The sequence below is a fragment of the Coregonus clupeaformis genome, unplaced genomic scaffold (assembly GCF_020615455.1).
Source record: "Coregonus clupeaformis isolate EN_2021a unplaced genomic scaffold, ASM2061545v1 scaf0208, whole genome shotgun sequence".
Classification (NCBI taxonomy): domain Eukaryota; kingdom Metazoa; phylum Chordata; class Actinopteri; order Salmoniformes; family Salmonidae; genus Coregonus; species Coregonus clupeaformis.
Window position 1 is genome coordinate 275668 of NW_025533663.1, and position 20899 is coordinate 296566.

Consider the following 20899-nt stretch of genomic DNA (forward strand, 5'->3'; position numbering starts at 1 on the left):
TTGTGGTGGTAGATAGTATGGTCTGCAGCTTTATCGTGAGGTCTTAGTGCCAGCATCGGTTTGTGGTGGTAGATAGTATGGTCTGCAGCTTTATCGTGAGGTCTTAGTGCCAGCATCGGTTTGTGGTGGTAGATAGTATGGTCTGCAGCTTTATCGTGAGGTCTTAGTGCCAGCATCGGTTTGTGGTGGTAAATAGTATGGTCTGCAGCTTTATCGTGAGGTCTTAGTGCCAGCATCGGTTTGTGGTGGTAAATAGTATGGTCTGCAGCTTTATCGTGAGGTCTTAGTGCCAGCATCGGTTTGTGGTGGTAAATAGTATGGTCTGCAGCTTTATCGTGAGGTCTTAGTGCCAGCATCGGTTTGTGGTGGTAAATAGTATGGTCTGCAGCTTTATCGTGAGGTCTTAGTGCCAGCATCGGTTTGTGGTGGTAGATAGTATGGTCTGCAGCTTTATCGTGAGGTCTTAGTGCCAGCATCGGTTTGTGGTGGTAGATAGTATGGTCTGCAGCTTTATCGTGAGGTCTTAGTGCCAGCATCGGTTTGTGGTGGTAGATAGTATGGTCTGCAGCTTTATCGTGAGGTCTTAGTGCCAGCATCGGTTTGTGGTGGTAGATAGTATGGTCTGCAGCTTTATCGTGAGGTCTTAGTGCCAGCATCGGTTTGTGGTGGTAGATAGTATGGTCTGCAGCTTTATCGTGAGGTCTTAGTGCCAGCATCGGTTTGTGGTGGTAGATAGTATGGTCTGCAGCTTTATCGTGAGGTCTTAGTGCCAGCATCGGTTTGTGGTGGTAGATAGTATGGTCTGCAGCTTTATCGTGAGGTCTTAGTGCCAGCATCGGTTTGTGGTGGTAGATAGTATGGTCTGCAGCTTTATCGTGAGGTCTTAGTGCCAGCATCGGTTTGTGGTGGTAGATAGTATGGTCTGCAGCTTTATCGTGAGGTCTTAGTGCCAGCATCGGTTTGTGGTGGTAGATAGTATGGTCTGCAGCTTTATCGTGAGGTCTTAGTGCCAGCATCGGTTTGTGGTGGTAAATAGTATGGTCTGCAGCTTTATCGTGAGGTCTTAGTGCCAGCATCGGTTTGTGGTGGTAGATAGTATGGTCTGCAGCTTTATCGTGAGGTCTTAGTGCCAGCATCGGTTTGTGGTGGTAGATAGTATGGTCTGCAGCTTTATCGTGAGGTCTTAGTGCCAGCATCGGTTTGTGGTGGTAGATAGTATGGTCTGCAGCTTTATCGTGAGGTCTTAGTGCCAGCATCGGTTTGTGGTGGTAGATAGTATGGTCTGCAGCTTTATCGTGAGGTCTTAGTGCCAGCATCGGTTTGTGGTGGTAGATAGTATGGTCTGCAGCTTTATCGTGAGGTCTTAGTGCCAGCATCGGTTTGTGGTGGTAGATAGTATGGTCTGCAGCTTTATCGTGAGGTCTTAGTGCCAGCATCGGTTTGTGGTGGTAGATAGTATGGTCTGCAGCTTTATCGTGAGGTCTTAGTGCCAGCATCGGTTTGTGGTGGTAGATAGTATGGTCTGCAGCTTTATCGTGAGGTCTTAGTGCCAGCATCGGTTTGTGGTGGTAGATAGTATGGTCTGCAGCTTTATCGTGAGGTCTTAGTGCCAGCATCGGTTTGTGGTGGTAGATAGTATGGTCTGCAGCTTTATCGTGAGGTCTTAGTGCCAGCATCGGTTTGTGGTGGTAGATAGTATGGTCTGCAGCTTTATCGTGAGGTCTTAGTGCCAGCATCGGTTTGTGGTGGTAGATAGTATGGTCTGCAGCTTTATCGTGAGGTCTTAGTGCCAGCATCGGTTTGTGGTGGTAGATAGTATGGTCTGCAGCTTTATCGTGAGGTCTTAGTGCCAGCATCGGTTTGTGGTGGTAGATAGTATGGTCTGCAGCTTTATCGTGAGGTCTTAGTGCCAGCATCGGTTTGTGGTGGTAGATAGTATGGTCTGCAGCTTTATCGTGAGGTCTTAGTGCCAGCATCGGTTTGTGGTGGTAGATAGTATGGTCTGCAGCTTTATCGTGAGGTCTTAGTGCCAGCATCGGTTTGTGGTGGTAAATAGTATGGTCTGCAGCTTTATCGTGAGGTCTTAGTGCCAGCATCGGTTTGTGGTGGTAGATAGTATGGTCTGCAGCTTTATCGTGAGGTCTTAGTGCCAGCATCGGTTTGTGGTGGTAGATAGTATGGTCTGCAGCTTTATCGTGAGGTCTTAGTGCCAGCATCGGTTTGTGGTGGTAGATAGTATGGTCTGCAGCTTTATCGTGAGGTCTTAGTGCCAGCATCGGTTTGTGGTGGTAGATAGTATGGTCTGCAGCTTTATCGTGAGGTCTTAGTGCCAGCATCGGTTTGTGGTGGTAGATAGTATGGTCTGCAGCTTTATCGTGAGGTCTTAGTGCCAGCATCGGTTTGTGGTGGTAGATAGTATGGTCTGCAGCTTTATCGTGAGGTCTTAGTGCCAGCATCGGTTTGTGGTGGTAGATAGTATGGTCTGCAGCTTTATCGTGAGGTCTTAGTGCCAGCATCGGTTTGTGGTGGTAGATAGTATGGTCTGCAGCTTTATCGTGAGGTCTTAGTGCCAGCATCGGTTTGTGGTGGTAGATAGTATGGTCTGCAGCTTTATCGTGAGGTCTTAGTCTTAGAACTCTTGAGACTTCCTTAACATTAGAGACCAGCTGTTGTTAACAAAGAGAGACGCCCCTCCCCCGTTAGTCTTACCCGACGCCCCGCCCCCGTTAGTCTTACCCGAGGCCCCTCCCCCGTTAGTCTTACCCGAGGCCCCTCCCCCGTTAGTCTTACCCGAGGCCCCTCCCCCGTTAGTCTTACCCGACGCCCCTCCCCGTTAGTCTTACCCGACGCCCCCTCCCCGTTAGTCTTACCCGACGCCCCTCCCCGTTAGTCTTACCCGACGCCCTCCCCCGTTAGTCTTACCCGACGCCCCTCCCCCGTTAGTCTTACCCGACGCCCCTCCCCGTTAGTCTTACCCGACGCCCCTCCCCCGTTAGTCTTACCCGACGCCCCTCCCCCGTTAGTCTTACCCGACGCCCCTCCCCCGTTAGTCTTACCCGACGCCCCTCCCCCGTTAGTCTTACCCGACGCCCTTCCCCGTTAGTCTTACCCGACGCCCCTCCCCGTTAGTCTTACCCGACGCCCTTCCCCGTTAGTCTTACCCGACGCCCCTCCCCGTTAGTCTTACCCGACGCCCCTCCCCGTTAGTCTTACCCGACGCCCCTCCCCGTTAGTCTTACCCGACGCCCCTCCCGTTAGTCTTACCCGACGCCCCTCCCCGCTAGTCTTACCCGACGCCCCTCCCCGCTAGTCTTACCCGACGCCCCCCCCCGTTAGTCTTACCCGACGCCTCCCCGTTAGTCTTACCCGACGCCCCCCCCGTTAGTCTTACCCGACGCCCCTCCCCGTTAGTCTTACCCGACGCCCCTCCCCCGTTAGTCTTACCCGACGCCCCTCCCCGTTAGTCTTACCCGACGCCCCCTCCCCGTTAGTCTTACCCGACGCCCCTCCCCGTTAGTCTTACCCGACGCCCCTCCCCCGTTAGTCTTACCCGACGCCCCTCCCCGTTAGTCTTACCCGACGCCCCTCCCGTTAGTCTTACCCGACGCCCCTCCCCGTTAGTCTTACCCGACGCCCCTCCCCGTTAGTCTTACCCGACGCCCCCCCCGTTAGTCTTACCCGACGCCCCGCCCCCGTTAGTCTTACCCGACGCCCCTCCCCCGTTAGTCTTACCCGACGCCCCCCCCCCGTTAGTCTTACCCGACGCCCCTCCCCCGTTAGTCTTACCCGACGCCCCTCCCCCGTTAGTCTTACCCGACGCCCCTCCCCCGTTAGTCTTACCCGACGCCCCTCCCCGTTAGTCTTACCCGACGCCCCCTCCCCGTTAGTCTTACCCGACGCCCCTCCCCGTTAGTCTTGCCCCGACGCCCCTCCCGTTAGTCTTACCCGACGCCCCTCCCCGTTAGTCTTACCCGACGCCCCTCCCCGTTAGTCTTACCCGACGCCCCTCCCCGTTAGTCTTACCCGACGCCCCTCCCCGTTAGTCTTACCCGACGCCCCTCCCCGTTAGTCTTACCCGACGCCCTCCCCCCGTTAGTCTTACCCGACGCCCCTCCCCCGTTAGTCTTACCCGACGCCCCTCCCCGTTAGTCTTACCCGACGCCCCTCCCCGTTAGTCTTACCCGACGCCCCTCCCCGTTAGTCTTACCCGACGCCCCCCCCCGTTAGTCTTACCCGACGCCCCTCCCCCGTTAGTCTTACCCGAGGCTGCTGTCCGGTCTTGACGATGGAAAAGCCGGCGAGATGTATTTTATTAATGTCCTTGTTCAGCCATGACTCTGAGAAACATAGTATATTACAGTTCTTCAGGTCCCGTTGATAGGATAGTCTGGAACGGAGCTCGTCCAGTTTGTTCTCTTTTGACTGTATACATGCCGGAGGGTGGAGGCGGCGTTGCCAAGGTGCCGGAGGGTGGAGGCGGCGTTGCCAAGGTGCCGGAGGGTGGGAGGCGGCGTTGCCACGGTGCCGGAGGGTGGGAGGCGGCGTTGCCACGGTGCCGGAGGGTGGAGGCGGCGTTGCCAAGGTGCCGGAGGGTGGAGGCGGCGTTGCCACGGTGCCGGAGGGTGGAGGCGGCGTTGCCAAGGTGCCGGAGGGTGGGAGGCGGCGTTGCCAAGGTGCCGGAGGGTGGGAGGCGCGTTGCCAAGGTGCCGGAGGGTGGGAGGCGGCGTTGCCAAGGTGCCGGAGGGTGGGAGGCGGCGTTGCCAAGGTGCCGGAGGGTGGGAGGCGGCGTTGCCAAGGTGCCGGAGGGTGGGAGGCGGCGTTGCCAAGGTGCCGGAGGGTGGGAGGCGGCGTTGCCAAGGTGCCGGAGGGTGGGAGGCGGCGTTGCCAAGGTGCCGGAGGGTGGGAGGCGGCGTTGCCAAGGTGCCGGAGGGTGGGAGGCGGCGTTGCCAAGGTGCCGGAGGGTGGGAGGCGGCGTTGCCAAGGTGCCGGAGGGTGGAGGCGGCGTTGCCAAGGTGCCGGAGGGTGGGAGGCGGCGTTGCCAAGGTGCCGGAGGGTGGGAGGCGGCGTTGCCAAGGTGCCGGAGGGTGGAGGCGGCGTTGCCAAGGTGCCGGAGGGTGGGAGGCGGCGTTGCAAGGTGCCGGAGGGTGGGAGGCGGCGTTGCCAAGGTGCCGGAGGGTGGGAGGCGGCGTTGCCAAGGTGCCGGAGGGTGGGAGGCGGCGTTGCCAAGGTGCCGGAGGGTGGGAGGCGGCGTTGCCAAGGTGCCGGAGGGTGGAGGCGGCGTTGCCAAGGTGCCGGAGGGTGGAGGCGGCGTTGCCAAGGTGCCGGCTCGCCTCTTTTGCTTCCTCTTTCAGTCCTGGTGATTAGGGCGTGGTCCGGAGTAAGCGGAACGTGTAGAGCTGCCGACTCGTTGAAGTAGAAACATCCAAATGGAGGTTGGTGATCGCTGTTCTCATGTCCAGGTGCAGTTTTAGGAAACGATGGCGGAAACATTATGTACAAAAATAGTTAAGATCAGCGAAAAAATTAAAAAGAATTGTCAGGAGCCGTAAAACAGCTGCTATCCACTGCACTGTACTGCACTGTACTCACTCCACTGTACTCACTCCACTGTACTCACTCCACTGTACCCACTCCACTGTACTCACTCCACTGCACTCACTCCACTGTACTCACTCCACTGTACTCACTCCACTGTACTCACTCCACTGTACTCACTCCACTGCACTCACTCCACTGTACTCACTCCACTGTACTCACTCCACTGTACCCACTCCACTGTACTCACTCCACCGTACTCACTCCACTGCACTCACTCCACTGTACTCACTCCACTGCACTCACTCCACTGTACTCACTCCACTGCACTGTACTGCACTGTACTCACTCCACTGTACTCACTCCACCGTACTCACTCCACCGTACTCACTCCACTCACTCCACTGTACTCACTCCACTGTACTCACTCCACCGTACTCACTCCACTGTACTCACTGCACTGTACCCACTCCACTGTACTCACTCCACTGCACTGTACTCACTCCACTCCACTGTACTCACTCCACCGTACTCACTGCACTGTACTCACTCCACTGTACTCACTCCACCGTACTCACTCCACTGTACTCACTCCACTGTACTCACTCCACTGTACTCACTCCACTGTACTCACTCCACTGTACTCACTCCACTGTACTCACTCCACTGTACTCACTCCACTGTACTCACTGCACTGTACTCACTCCACTGTACTCACTCCACTGTACTCACTCCACTGTACTCACTCCACTGTACTCACTCCACCGTACTCACTCCACTGTACTCACTCCACCGTACTCACTCCACTGTACTCACTCCACCGTACTCACTCCACCGTACTCACTCCACCGTACTCACTCCACTGTACTCACTCCACCGTACTCACTCCACCGTACTCACTCCACTGTACTCACTGCACTGTACTCACTCCACTGTACTCACTCCACTGTACTCACTCCACCGTACTCACTCCACTGTACTCACTGTACTCACTCCACCGTACTCACTCCACTGTACTCACTCCACCGTACTCACTCCACTGCACTCACTCCACTGTACTCACTCCACTGTACTCACTCCACTGTACTCACTCCACCGTACTCACTCCACTGTACTCACTCCACTGCACTGTACTCACTCCACCGTACTCACTCCACCGTACCCTCCTCTAGAGTTAGTCCTCTATTGACGCTTTGCCTGTTTGATGGCTCGTGTGTGTGTGTGTGGCAGGCAGGCAGACAGACAGAGAGACACAGGTGTGCCTTGCCAACGGCATCATTCCAGCAGTCTTACTAAATCATGATGAGGTTAGGGGTTAGGGTTGGGGTTAGGGGTTGGGGTTGGGGGTTGGGGGTTAGCGCTCTCCTCTCCTTTATCATTTTAATCTCTCCCTCCTTCCCTCCCTCCCTCCCTCCTTCCCTCCCTCCCTCCTTCCCTGGCAGGCGTAAAGGATCAACTTTCATTTAGGTTGTGAAAAGTATCTCTGTGTAGTTCTGTAGAGGTTGAATCATGTTGGGTTAGAGGACAGTAGTCTCTAAACCCTTAGGGGTGGTTTTAGCTAATCCTAACCCCTTAGAGACGCTTTACCAGACACAGGTTAGACATAGTGCTGGACTAAAAAGCATTTTGAATGGAGATTATTAACCAGTGTCCGGGAAACCTTTAGAGCGTTTAGCTAACCCTAAACCTTAAACCCTAAACCCTAAACCCTGAGGAACAGACACAGGCTGATGCATTTACAGGCTCCCAGTGAAGAGATGAGATGTTTGGCAGGAACATGATGGAGGAAGGGAAAGAAAGCAAAAGATGGAAGAAATGTAGGAGTTTGAAAGGGACATGTACTAAAGAGAATGTGAAGATTTGAGAAAAACGTAGAATGAGAGAGAAAGAGAAGTTAGATAAAACTCTGATTAAGATAGAAAGTGACAGATTTTATTTTTTAACACTTAGTTTGATCTGGCTTTTATCTTTGACTAGAGAGAGGGGTGAAAGGGGAGGGGTGAAAGGTGAGGGGTGAGGGATGTGGATAAGAGAGTAGAGAACAGGGGATGAGGAGAAAGAAGGGAGGGGGAGGGTGGTGATTTGGAGAGGGGGATGAGGAGGTCTAGTCCCAGTTGGAGAGGGAAGTGTTCAGTCCCAGTTGTAGAGGGAGGTGTTCAGTCCCAGTTGGAGAGGGAGGTGTTCAGTCCCAGTTGTAGAGGGAGGTGTTCAGTCCCAGACAGTGGGCTATTCCCCTTCCCTGCATGCAATTGTGTGCGTGTGTGTGTGTGTGTGTGTGCGTGTGTGTGCGTGTGTGTGTGTGTGCGTGTGTGTGTGTGTGCGTGCGTGTGTGCGCGTGTGTGTGTGTGTGTGTGTGTGTGTGTGTGTGTGTGTGTGTGTGTGTGTGTGTGTGTGTGTGTGTGTGTGTGTGTGTGTGTGTGTGCGTGCGTGTGTGTGTGCGCGTGTGTGTGTGCGCGTGTGTGTGTGCGTGCGTGAGTGAATTGGTTGTTTAATGGCTGCTATTTGTCAGGCCTCTGGAGTAGCTAGGCCTTTAGCCTCTGGTGATCCCCAGGAACGGGACACACACACACACACACACACACACACACACACACACACACACACACACACACACACACACACACACACACACACTGTGGAATCTTGGATTAGTGATCAACAGTCTCTCTCTCTCTCCCCCTCTCTCTCTCTCTCTCTCTCTCTCTCTCTCTCTCACTCTCTCTCTCCCAGGTCTACATTCCCTGCCGGACAGCGCTGGTTCTGGCCAATGAGGAGCTAGATTACTGTTACTAAGGAAGTGGGCTTGGGGTTACTACTAAGGAAGTGGGCTGAGGTCTCCTGGTGGCTGGATGTTGGATGTGCCCCACAATAACCCGCTCTTCTTTCCTGTAAACGATGATGCCACCAGAGGGGAGAGGATGTATCCCAGTCGATCGGAAAGACTCCCGTACCTACTGCACCCACCATTTAAACACTGATCTGTATCACACACACATAAACACGCACGCGCACACACGCACGCACGCACGCACGCACGCACGCCACGCACGCACGCACGCACGCACACACACACACACGCTAAAACATTGTGTTGCATGTTCAGCCGTAGCCCCAACTGGTCTAGAACGGAGTAGTTTTGCAGTGGTACCGGCTGACTTTTCATCAGTTACTACAGTCTAAAAAACCTTGTCTTACACCTACAGAAAGGGGACATATTCAAGGCCATTTTTAGTCATATTTCAGTACATTTCTGATATTAATTTGATACATACACAAGGGGACTTCAGTCTTATAAGTGAAGGAACGGGACACGGTGTTAATCAGATTGATTGTTACAGGCTTCCATGCCTTGGTTAATAATAAGTGCCTTTTTAAAATGTGTGTTTGATCTACCAACCCCAGAACACTGTGTGTGCAGTAGAAAGACTAGGGCTCTGTCTCAATGGCACCCTTCTAATAGGGCTCTGGTCAATGTAGAGCACTATATAGGGAATAGGGTGTTATTTGGACCCTTTATTGTCTGTAGGAGGACACAGAAACGCAGGTTACAAAACAGATGACATTGCCGAACAGTGTTAAGGGTAATCATCTGTTACTGAGTTGTGAATGTCTGCCATAATGTACTTTTTAGACATTCAGATTGGGAACTTAAAATAAAATACAACTTATACTGTGATGTCAGATGGATAAATAAAATTAATAAGGACACTCATTCTCTCTTTGTGATTCCTTTTCACGCTTCAATACTGGTGATAATATCAGAACAGATGAAGGGTACCGTGAAGTACACTCTTGATTTAAACTGGTGATATTATCAGAACAGGTGAAGAGTACCGTGAAATACACTATTCATTTAAACTGGTGATTAATATCAGAACAGGTGAAGGGTACCGTGAAGTACACTATTGATTTAAACTGGTGATTTAATATCAGAACTGAGGTATACTACAAAGCAAGCTAGATCTACTCAGGATTTTTCTAAAGCTAACCAGCTTTCGTGGTTTCATCCGTACTACGACGGTGGATATTGCTCCTCCGCCTGACGCTAACTCTAGCAGGCTTGTAACTGTGCAATGTCGCACGTGGCTAGTCGAAGTCCTAACGCTTCGTTTAAGACAAAGCTGAAACGTCAATCCGTGAGTGAGTCAGGGCGACATTTTCACGTGTGCCGCAATCAAAATGAAAGAAAAGTTATCTTACAAATTCAGCTTGTGGTGTGAAATGTGTTTTTTTTTTTTAGAAGTGCCGTCGTAATTTTATTACTTGTCGTTAATGCCGACTTTGGTGCTTATCAAAGCACAACCACAACCACCTTTGTTCCCACACCTATCAATAAAATAATTGTATTCAGTCATAAAAAAAAGTGTTACTGTGTGTGAAGTTTCAAATGCATTCTGTCATTTTCTAAATGTGTAATGTGATATATTTTTAACATTACACTACCGGTCAAAAGTTTTAGAACACCTACTCATTCAAGGGTTTTTCTTTATTTGTACTATTTTCTATATTGTAGAATAATAGTGAAGACATCAAAACTATGAAATAGCACAAATGGAATCATGTTTTAACCAGGGAAGTCTTAAACAAATCAAAATATATTTTATATTTGAGATTATTCAAATAGCCACCCTTTGCCTTGATGATAGTATTGCACAATCTTGGCATTCTCTCTACCAGCTCCCCATTCAACCTGACAGAGCTTGAGAGGATCTGCAGAGAAGAATGGGAGAAACTCCCCAAATACAGGTGTGCCAAGCTTGTAGCGTCATACCCAAGAAGACACGAGGCTGTAATTGCTGCCAAAGGTGTTTCAACAAAGTACTGAGTAAAGGGTAGCACCTTTGGCAGTGATTACAGCCTCAAGTCTTCTTGGGTATGACGCTACAAGCTTGGCACACCTGTATTTGGGAAGTTTCTTCCATTCTTCTCTGCAGATCCTCTCAAGCTCTGTCAGGTTGGATGGGGAGCGTTGCTGCACAGGTATTTTCAGGTCTCTCCAGAGATGTTCTATCGGGTTCAAGTCTGGGCTCTGGCTGGGCCACTCAAGGACATTCAGAGACTTGTCCCAAAGGCACTCCTGCGTTGTCTTGGCTGTGTGCTTAGGTCGTTGTCCTGTTGGAAGGTGAACCTTCGCCCCAGTCTGAGGTCCTGAGCACTCTGGAGCAGGTTTTCATCAAGGATCTCTCTATACTTTGCTCCGTTCATCTTTCCCTCAATCCTGACTAGTCTCCCAGTCCCTGCCGCTGAAAAACATCCACACAGCAATGATGCTGCCACCACCATGCTTCACCATAGGGATGGTGCCAGGTTTCCTCCAGACGTCACGCTTGGCATTCCGGCCAAAGAGTTCAATCTTGGTTTCATCAGACTAGAGAATCTTGTTTCTCATGGTCTGAGATTCCTTTGGGTGCCTTTTGGCAAACTCCAAGAGGGCTGTCGTGCCTTTTACTGAGGAGTGGCTTCCGTCTGGCCGCTCTACCATAAAGGCCTGATTGGTGGAGTGCTGCAGAGATGGTTCTCCTTCTGGAAGGTTCTCCCATCTCCACAGAAGAACTCTGGAGCTCTGTCAGTGACCATCGGGTTCTTGGTCACATCCCTGACCAAGGCCCTTCTCCCCCGATTTCTCAGTTTGGCTGGGTTTTTGGTTCTACCTGGGACCAAAAAGGGTTCTCCTATGGGGACAGCTGAAGAACCCTTTTTGAACTATATTTTTCTAAGAGTGCACAAACGATACCAAGGATGAAGAAACCTGCCCAGGACCTGCTCCTCATCATTAATGCAAAGGTTGGCTCCGACAACACCAGCTGTGAAAGAGCAATGGGGAAACACGGATGTGGAGAGATTTAGTGTTTTAGTATTTATTATGGATCCCCATTAGCTGCTGTAAAAGCGTCAGCTACTCTTCCTGGGGTCCACATGAAACATTACATAATACATAGTACAGAACATTATTAGTCAACGACTGAACTACATACATTTAAAACGTCACACATAGCTTACATGTCAGTATATACACACAATATCTAGATCTAATACATAATACAGTGCAAATTGCAATACGATATACATAAAATGTGTGTGTCTCTTCACAGTCCCCGTCGTGCCGTAAGATGTTATTTTATCTGGTTTTTGAATCGGTTTTTATTGCTAGCTTGAGTTACCTAGGGTGGCAGAGAGTTCCATGTAGTCATGGCTCTATTAAATACTGCGTTTCCCAGCCTCTGTTCTGGACCTGGGGACAGTGAAGAGACCTCTGGTTGCATGTCTTGTGTTGTACAGTTTATTATTATATTATTATTATTGTACTGATGAGTGTCCGAACTGCTTGAACAGACAGTTCGGTATCTTCAACCCATCAACACCTCACACAAAGACCAACAGCGATGCAATCAATCTCTCCTCAACTTTGAGCCAGGAGAGATTGACATGCATGTTACTGACACTTGCCCTTCGTGTACAGTGAGGGGGAAAAAGTATTTGATCCCCTGCTGATTTTGTTTGCCCACTGACAAAGACATGATCAGTCTATAATTTTAATGGTAGGTTTATTTGAACAGTGAGAGACAGAATAACAACAAAAAATCCAGAAAAACGCATGTCAAAAATTTTATAAATTGATTTGCATTTGCAAAATGCACAACAAATCACAAGGCTGAAACAAAATGTGAGGAACAGTACAGAAAGATTTATCCACAAGTCAAAAGGAGAAGGGACAAAAGGGCCTACCTGGAAAATCATCTATCAAGGAACAGTCTACAAAATCACTAACCTAATCTGTGGCAAAAGATTCAAGGCAAACACCTTAATCAAAGACGAGCAAGGCAATCGTCTGACTACAGAAAAGGAACAGGAGGCAAGATGGACAGAACACTTCAGAGAGGATCTTTCCTGCGGATCCAATTACCACACCAGAAGCTGCTCCAGAAGATCTTGACACCAACACTGACCCACCAACTAGAGAGAACATCACTGTAATCAAGAATGGAAAAGCTTCAGGTCCTGATAACCTAAATTCAGAGCTGTTCAAAATGTATCCAGTATTGGCTGCAAACATCCTTTTTCCTTTGGAGCACCTTAAATTAAATTTTGGGGAAAAAGGCAAACTCAGCTCCATCATTCATTGAATCAGATGGATCATTCATCACAAAACCAACTGATATTGCCAATTACTTTATAGATTTTTTCATTGGCAAGATTAGCAAACTTAAGCATAACATGCCAACAACAAACGCTGACACTACACATCCAAGCATAACTGATCAAATTATGAAAGACAAGTATTCTAATATTTAATTCCGTAAAGTGATTGTGGAAAAGGTGAAACAATTATTGTTGTCTATCAACAAAGACAAGCCACCGGTATCTGACAACTTGGAATGAAAATGACTGAGGACAATAGCGGACGATTTTGCCACTCCTATTTGCCATATCTTCAATCTAAGCCTACTAGAAAGTGTGTGCCCTCAGGCCTGGAGGGAAGCAAAAATAATTCTGCTACCCAAGAATAGTAAAGCCCCCTTTACTGGCTCAAATAGCAGACCAATAAGCCTGTTACCAACCCTTTGTAAACTTTTTGAATTTTTTTTGTTTATTTTACTGTAAACAAATTGACAACAGACTTTTAGCACGCTTTTAGGGAAGGACATTCAACAAACACTGCACTTTCACAAATGACTAATGATTGGCTGAGAGAAATGTATAATAAAAAGATTGTGGGAGCTTCAGCGCGGCTTTTGACATTATCGATCATAGTCTGCTGATGGAAAAATTTGTGTTATGGCTTTACACCCCCTGCTATATTGTGCATAAAGAGTTACCTGTCTAACAGAACACAGAGGGTGTTCTTCAATGGAAGCCTCTCCAACACAAATCCAGGTAGAATCAGGAATTCCCCGGGGCAGCTGTCTAGGCCCCTTACTTTTTCATTCTTTACTAATGACATGCCACTGTCTTTGAGTAAAGCCAGTGTGTCTATACAGTGGGGAAAAAAAGTATTTAGTCAGCCACCAATTGTGCAACTTCTCCCACTTAAAGATGAGAGAGGCCTGTAATTTTCATCATAGGTACATGTCAACTATGACAGACAAGATGAGGAAAAAAAATCCAGAAAATAACATTGTAGGATTTTTTATGAATTTATTTGCAAATTATGGTGGAAAATAAGTATTTGGTCAATAACAAAAGTTTCTCAATACTTTGTTATATACCCCTTGTTGGCAATGACACAGGTCAAACGTTTTCTGTAAGTCTTCACAAGGTTTTCACACACTGTTGCTGGTATTTTGGCCCATTCCTCCATGCAGATCTCCTCTAGAGCAGTGATGTTTTGGGGCTGTCGCTGGGCAACACGGACTTTCAACTCCCTCCAAAGATTTTCTATGGGGTTGAGATCTGGAGACTGGCCAAGTCACTCCAGGACCTTGAAATGCTTCTTACGAAGCCACTCCTTCGTTGCCCGGGAGGTGTGTTTGGGATCATTGTCATGCTAAAAGACCCAGCCACGTTTCATCTTCAATGCCCTTGCTGATGGAAGGAGGTTTTCACTCAAAATCTCACGATACATGGCCCCATTCATTCTTTCCATTACACGGATCAGTCGTCCTGGTCCCTTTGCAGAAAAACAGCCCCAAAGCATGAAGTTTCCACCCCCATGCTTCACAGTAGGTATGGTGTTCTTTGGATGCAACTCAGCATTCTTTGTCCTCCAAACACGATGAGTTGAGTTTTTACCAAAAAGTTCTATTTTGGTTTCATCTGACCATATGACATTCTCCCAATCCTCTTCTGGATCATCCAAATGCACTCTAGCAAACTTCAGACGGGCCTGGACATGTACTGGCTTAAGCAGGGGGACACGTCTGGCAATGCAGGATTTGAGTCCCTGGCGGCGTAGTGTGTTACTGATGGTAGGCTTTGTTACTTTGGTCCCAGCTCTCTGCAGGTCATTCACTAGGTCCCCCCGTGTGGTTCTGGGATTTTTGCTCTCCGTTCTTGTGATCATTTTGACCCCACGGGGTGAGATCTTGCGTGGAGCCCCAGATCGAGGGAGATTATCAGTGGTCTTGTATGTCTTCCATTTCCTAATAATTGCTCCCACAGTTGATTTCTTCAAACCAAGCTGCTTACCTATTGCAGATTCAGTCTTCCCAGCCTGGTGCAGGTCTACAATTTTGTTTCTGGTGTCCTTTGACAGCTCTTTGGTCTTGACCATAGTGGAGTTTGGAGTGTGACTGTTTGAGGTTGTGGACAGGTGTCTTTTATACTGATAACAAGTTCAAACAGGTGCCATTAATACAGGTAACGAGTGGAGGACAGAGGAGCCTCTTAAAGAAGAAGTTACAGGTCTGTGAGAGCCAGAAATCTTGCTTGTTTGTAGGTGACCAAATACTTATTTTCCACCATAATTTGCAAATAAATTCATAAAAAATCCTACAATGTGATTTTCTGGAATTTTTTTTCTCAATTTGTCTGTCATAGTTGACGTGTACCTATGATGAAAATGACAGGCCTCTCTCATCTTTTTAAGTGGGAGAACTTGCACAATTGGTGGCTGACTAAATACTTTTTTTCCCCACTGTATATGCGGATTACTTAACACTATACACGTCAGCTACTACACCGAGCTACAGTTACTTTCATTTTCATCAGCAGACTAACAAAAAGCTACAATTGCTTTCAGAATGGGTGGCAAGGAATAAGTTAGTCCTAAATATTTGTATTTGGGACAAATCATTCACTAAACCCTAAACCTCAACTAAATCTTGAAATAAATCATAAGGAGATTGAGCAAGTTGAGGTGACTAAACTGCTTGGAGTTACCTTGGATTGTAAATTGTCATGGTCAAAACATGTTGATACAACAGTAGCTAAGATGAGGAGAAGTCTGTCTATAATAAAGCGCTACTCTACCTTCTTAACAACACTATCAACAAGGCAGGTCCTACAGGCCCTAGTTTTGTCGCACCTGGACTACTGTTCAGCCGTGTGGTCAGGTGCCACAAAGGGGGACCTCGGAAAAATACAATTGGCTCAGAACAGGGCAGCACGGCTGGCCCTTAAATGTACACGTCCGTGGCCGACGTGAGTAAAACATTTAAACGTGTTAACCCTCGCAAGACTGCCGGCCCAGACGGCATCCCTAGCCGCGTCCTCAGAGCATGCGCAGACCAGCTGGCTGGTGTGTTCATGGACATATTCAATCTCTCCCTATCCCAGTCTGCTGTCCCAACATGCTTCAAGATGGCCACCATTGTTCCTGTACCCAAGAAAGCGAAGGTAACTGAACTAAATGACTATCGCCCCGTAGCACTCACCTCTGTCATCATGAAGTGCTTTGAGAGACTAGTCAAGGATCATATCACCTCAATCTTAACTGACACCCTAGACCCACTTCAATTTGCTTACCGCCCCAATAGATCCACAGACGATACAATCGCCATCACACTGCACACTGCCCTATCCCATCTGGACAAGAGGAATACCTATGTAAGAATGCTGTTCATTGACTATTGCTCAGCATTCAACACCATAGTACCCTCCAAGCTCATCATTAAGCTCTGGGCCCTGGGTCTGAACCCCGCCCTGTGCATCTGGTTCCTTGACTTCCTGACGGGCCGCCCCCAGGTTGTGAAGGTAGAAAACAACACCACCACTTCGCTGATCCTCAACACTGGGGCCCCACAAGGGTGCGTGCTCAGCCCACTCCTGTACTCCCTGTTCACCCATGACTGCGTGGCCAAGCACGCCTCCAACTCAATCATCAAGTTTGCAGACGACACAACAGTAGTAGGCTTGATTACCAACAATGACGAGACCTCCTACAGGGAGGAGGTGAGGGCATTGGGAGTGTGACGCCAGGAAAATAACCTCTCACTCAACGTCAACAAAACAAAGGAGATGATCATGGACTTCAGGAAACAGCAGAGGGTGCACCCCCCTATCCACATCGACGGGACCGCAGTGGAGAAGGTGAAAAGCTTCAAGTTCCTTGGCGTACACATCCCTGACAATCTGAAATGGTCCACCCACACAGACAGTGTGGTGAAGAAGGCGCAACAGAGCCTCTTCAACCTCAGGAGTCTAAAGAAATTTGGCTTGGCACCTAAAACCATCCCAAACTTTTACAGATGCACAATTGAGAGTATCCTGTCGGGCTGTATCACCGCCTGATACGGCAACTGCACCGCCCGCAACCCCAAGGCTCTCCAGAGGGTGGTGCTGTCATTACCGCCCTCCAGGACACCTACAGAACTCAATGTCACAGGAAGGCCAAAAAGATAATCAAGGACATCAACCACCCGAGCCACTGCCTGTTCACCCCGCTATCATCCAGAAGGCGAGGTCAGTACAGGTGCATCAAAGCTGGGACCGAGAGAATGAAAAACAGCTTCTATCTCAAGGCCATCAGACTGTTAAACAGCCTTCACTTTAGAGGCTGCTGCCTATAGACATAGACTAGAAATCACTGGCCACTTTAAGAAATGGAACAATAGCCACTTTAATAATGTTTACATATCTTGCATTACTCATCTCATACAGTGGGGAAAAAAAGTATTTAGTCAGCCACCAATTGTGCAAGTTCTCCCACTTAAAAAAGATGAGAGAGGCCTGTAATTTTCATCATAGGTACACGTCAACTATGACAGACAAATTGAGAAAAAAAATCCAGAAAATCACATTGAAGGATTTTTAATGAATTTATTTGCAAATTATGGTGGAAAATAAGTATTTGGTCACCTACAAACAAGCAAGATTTCTGGCTCTCACAGACCTGTAACTTCTTCTTTAAGAGGCTCCTCTGTCCTCCACTCGTTACCTGTATTAATGGCACCTGTTTGAACTTGTTATCAGTATAAAAGACACCTGTCCACAACCTCAAACAGTCACACTCCAAACTCCACTATGGCCAAGACCAAAGAGCTGTCAAAGGACACCAGAAACAAAATTGTAGACCTGCACCAGGCTGGGAAGACTGAATCTGCAATCGGTAAGCGGCTTGGTAACAGTAACATTAGTAGTCTGTAAAAAAAATGATACTTTAAGGATAAAGTTTTTATATATATTTTTTTTAATAATGTATTTTTATGTTTAGCTCACATAATATAATTTGAAAGTGTGCATTAATGTGTAGAATAAACGTGTCAAAAACAAATGTAGACGTTTAATAAATGCATTTCTATAGTTTCCAAGATGGCTTTAACACAGCGCCCCCTGTCAGTCATCTGTGGTCCTCTGTAGCTCAGCTGGTAGAGCACGGCGCCTGTAACGCCAAGGTAGTGGGTTCGATCCCCGGGACCACCCATACACAAAAATGTATGCACGCATGACTGTAAGTCGCTTTGGATAAAAGCGTCTGCTAAATGGCATATTATTTATTATTATCCAGGGTTTACACTACCTAGCATGCTGTCGGCTTCCTCGCAACCACACGATGAGCCACTGGCCGAAGTGATTAGGCAAAATCATCGCTGTATTTTGCATTTATATTTATTATGGATCCCCATTGCCAAGGCAGCAGCTACTCTTCCTGCTGTCCAGCAAAATGAAGGCAGTTATACATTTTAAAAACATTACAATACATTCATAACAGATTTCACAACATATTAAGTGTGTCCTCAGGCCTCTACTCTACTACCACATATCTATAACACTAAATCCATGTGTGTGTAGTGTGTATGTTATCTCTGTAAGGTTCAATATCATCGTCGAGTCAGCAAGATATTCACAGTAAAGTTTTTTATGTTGTCACGTAAACTAAAGTACTGTACATAAGACACACCCCTAGAGTGCACAGTCTATATAAGACACACCCCTAGAGTATATAAGACACACCCCTAGCACCTATTTAAGACACACCCCTAGAGCCTATTTAAGGTACACCCCTAGAGCCTATTTAAGACACACCCCTGGAGTCTATATAAGACACACCCCTAGAGTCTATATAAGACACACCTCTAGAGTCGATATAAGACACACCCCTAGTCTATATAAGACACACCCCTAGAGTATATAAGACACACCCCTAGAGCCTATTTAAGACACACCCCTAGTCTATATAAGACACACCCCTAGAGTATATAAGACACACCCCTAGAGCCTATTTAAGACACACCCCTAGAGTCTATATAAGACACACCCCTAGTCTATATAAGACACACCCCTAGAGTATATAAGACACATCCCTAGAGTATATTTAAGACACACCCCTAGCACCTATTTAAGACACACCCCTAGAGCCTATTTAAGACACACCCCTAGAGTATATTTAAGACACACCCCTAGCACCTATTTAAGACACACCCCTAGAGCCTATTTAAGACACACCCCTAGAGTATATTTAAGACACACCCCTAGCACCTATTTAAGACACACCCCTAGAGCCTATATAAGACACACCCCTAGAGCCTATTTAAGACACACCCCCTAGAGCCTATTTAAGACACACCCCTGGAGTGCACAGTTCTACAGTAACAAACATTGATGGTTTTAACATTAAAAGGGGTTTTAAACCCTACCTTAGTTCGATGGAATGCGTGCCAGCTACTACGTCAGGTAATGTGCAGTTTCACTTTCCAGATGACTGTGTTTCTATGGGCGCATCATCAAGCATAAGCACTAGTGGAACAAAACATGTGGTCGGTCCTAGTGGAACAAAACATGTGGTCGGTCCTAGTGGAACAAAACATGTGGTCGGTCCTATACCCTGTGGGGTCTGAGTACATTTTGACAGTTACTTTTCTGAGTAAAAAAGGATTAACCTGGAACCAGAAAATGACTTGTTTGTTTATTAGATAGGAAACGAACCAAAACACGCTTTCATTTTCTTTGGCATATAAAATCAAAAAACAATTCAATGGAATGTAAATGTACTGTACATGTTCAATGGAAAAACGAATTCACTCGCAAACATCACTACATTACTCCCCAACCCCTCCTGCATCTCTCTTTCTCGCTGATTGAGTGAATGTGTTTTTCTTTTTTTAAGGAATCTTCCTTTGTGGTGTAGTTTTACATTGATACAACACATAACATTCATTGTATTTTAAATCCACAGCTAAATTAATTAATTGACTTTGCTGTGCAGGCAGGCAGGAATGAGCGAATCAGCAATCCAAGAATAAAACTCAGGTTTAATGTCAGAATCTTCACACACAAAATTGTTGTTGCATCATCAAAGTTTGCACTACAAAACAAGGCTCTTTTAAATAACTTAAATATCTAGAACTCAAAATGTCAAATCCCAGGACAACAATTTTTACATACTCCTACAGTGCAGCATATAACTGAACTCAAAATACTGATACAAAGTGATGACAGTTCGATACTTTAATAACTAATACATATACTCCTGATAAGTGCACAACGGATACACGCAAACTACATCTAAGCTTTTAAAGTGCATTACAGTTCAATTCAACTTGTGACAGATGGAAACATTCAAAATGTTACTGGCCGGAGGCCAGAGCTCCCGCAAGATTCGGTTTGGGTTGTCAAACATACAGTTAATTTGTCATTTAAATACTGCGCTTTATTTTTATTCACATACCTGACACAGGGACAGAGAGGCGCCACAGTACCAGATCCTAAACGCCGGATAGAGGGGCTCAGTGAATGTGGAGTGGAATGTGTGCAGGTGGGTCATTGTGTCAGAGGAAACGCTGTAGAAGGACAGAGTGCCGGCCGGCCAGTCCAGATACACTCCTACTCTGTGGGAGCGGAAGGCGTGGTCAGGTACGGTTATGGGCTTCTTATTGTACCTGGCAGTGTAAATATCATTATTACAACTAAGAGTCCAGGACTTGTTGTTGTATCCGAGCCCACAGTCATGACCCCTTCCTTCCCTTCCTATTCCGCTGTATGTTACACCAACATGGACCTCGTGCCCCGTCCACTCCACCTCCCAGTAACAGCGTCCAGTCAGACCCTCTCTACACAGCAGCTGATCCCAGCTCTCAAATCTATCTGGGTGGTCAGGATACGTCTGCTCCTCTTCCACCCGTGTCACCTTTCTGTTCTCCTCAGACAGAGAGAGGTTTTTGAATGCTGTGTTTGGATCCAGTGTCAATTCACAGGCATCTGACAGGAAAAACAAAAAAAATTATCAATTCAATTTCACCTCAAATCTGGGAGAGCTATGTTAAAAGGTCCGAACAAGTAATTCTGAATCCCAGACTTTTGAGTGACTAAAACATCAGCCATAATATTTAAAAAGTACTTTTTCCCTGTCATGTCAAACTACCAGGAAGTCTGGAAAGACAGACTGAGTGGGCGGGGTTGCTCACCTTGACTGGCGGTTCTTTGTAAACGCCCGTGTCAAGCAACATGGACACAGTGAGATTATCTCAAGCCAATTTTTCCGAATACA

The 20899-nt window shown here is 47.6% G+C and overlaps 1 protein-coding gene and 1 pseudogene across 1 annotated transcript in view; one reads left to right on the forward strand and one right to left on the reverse strand.

Moving 5' to 3' along the window:
- The window catches only part of LOC121542056, a 205191-nt pseudogene extending 195948 nt beyond the window's left edge, over positions 1 to 9243 (forward strand).
- Positions 9244 to 19644: 10401 nt separating this feature from the next.
- LOC121541369 (NLR family CARD domain-containing protein 3) overlaps positions 19645 to 20899 on the reverse strand; it is a 32309-nt gene continuing 31054 nt past the window's right edge. Inside the window, exon 7 of the mRNA XM_041850348.1 lies at positions 19645 to 20610. Coding sequence (XP_041706282.1) covers positions 20069 to 20610 — 542 coding nt within the window. The 3' untranslated portion in view covers positions 19645 to 20068. The remainder of the gene's footprint in view (positions 20611 to 20899) is intronic.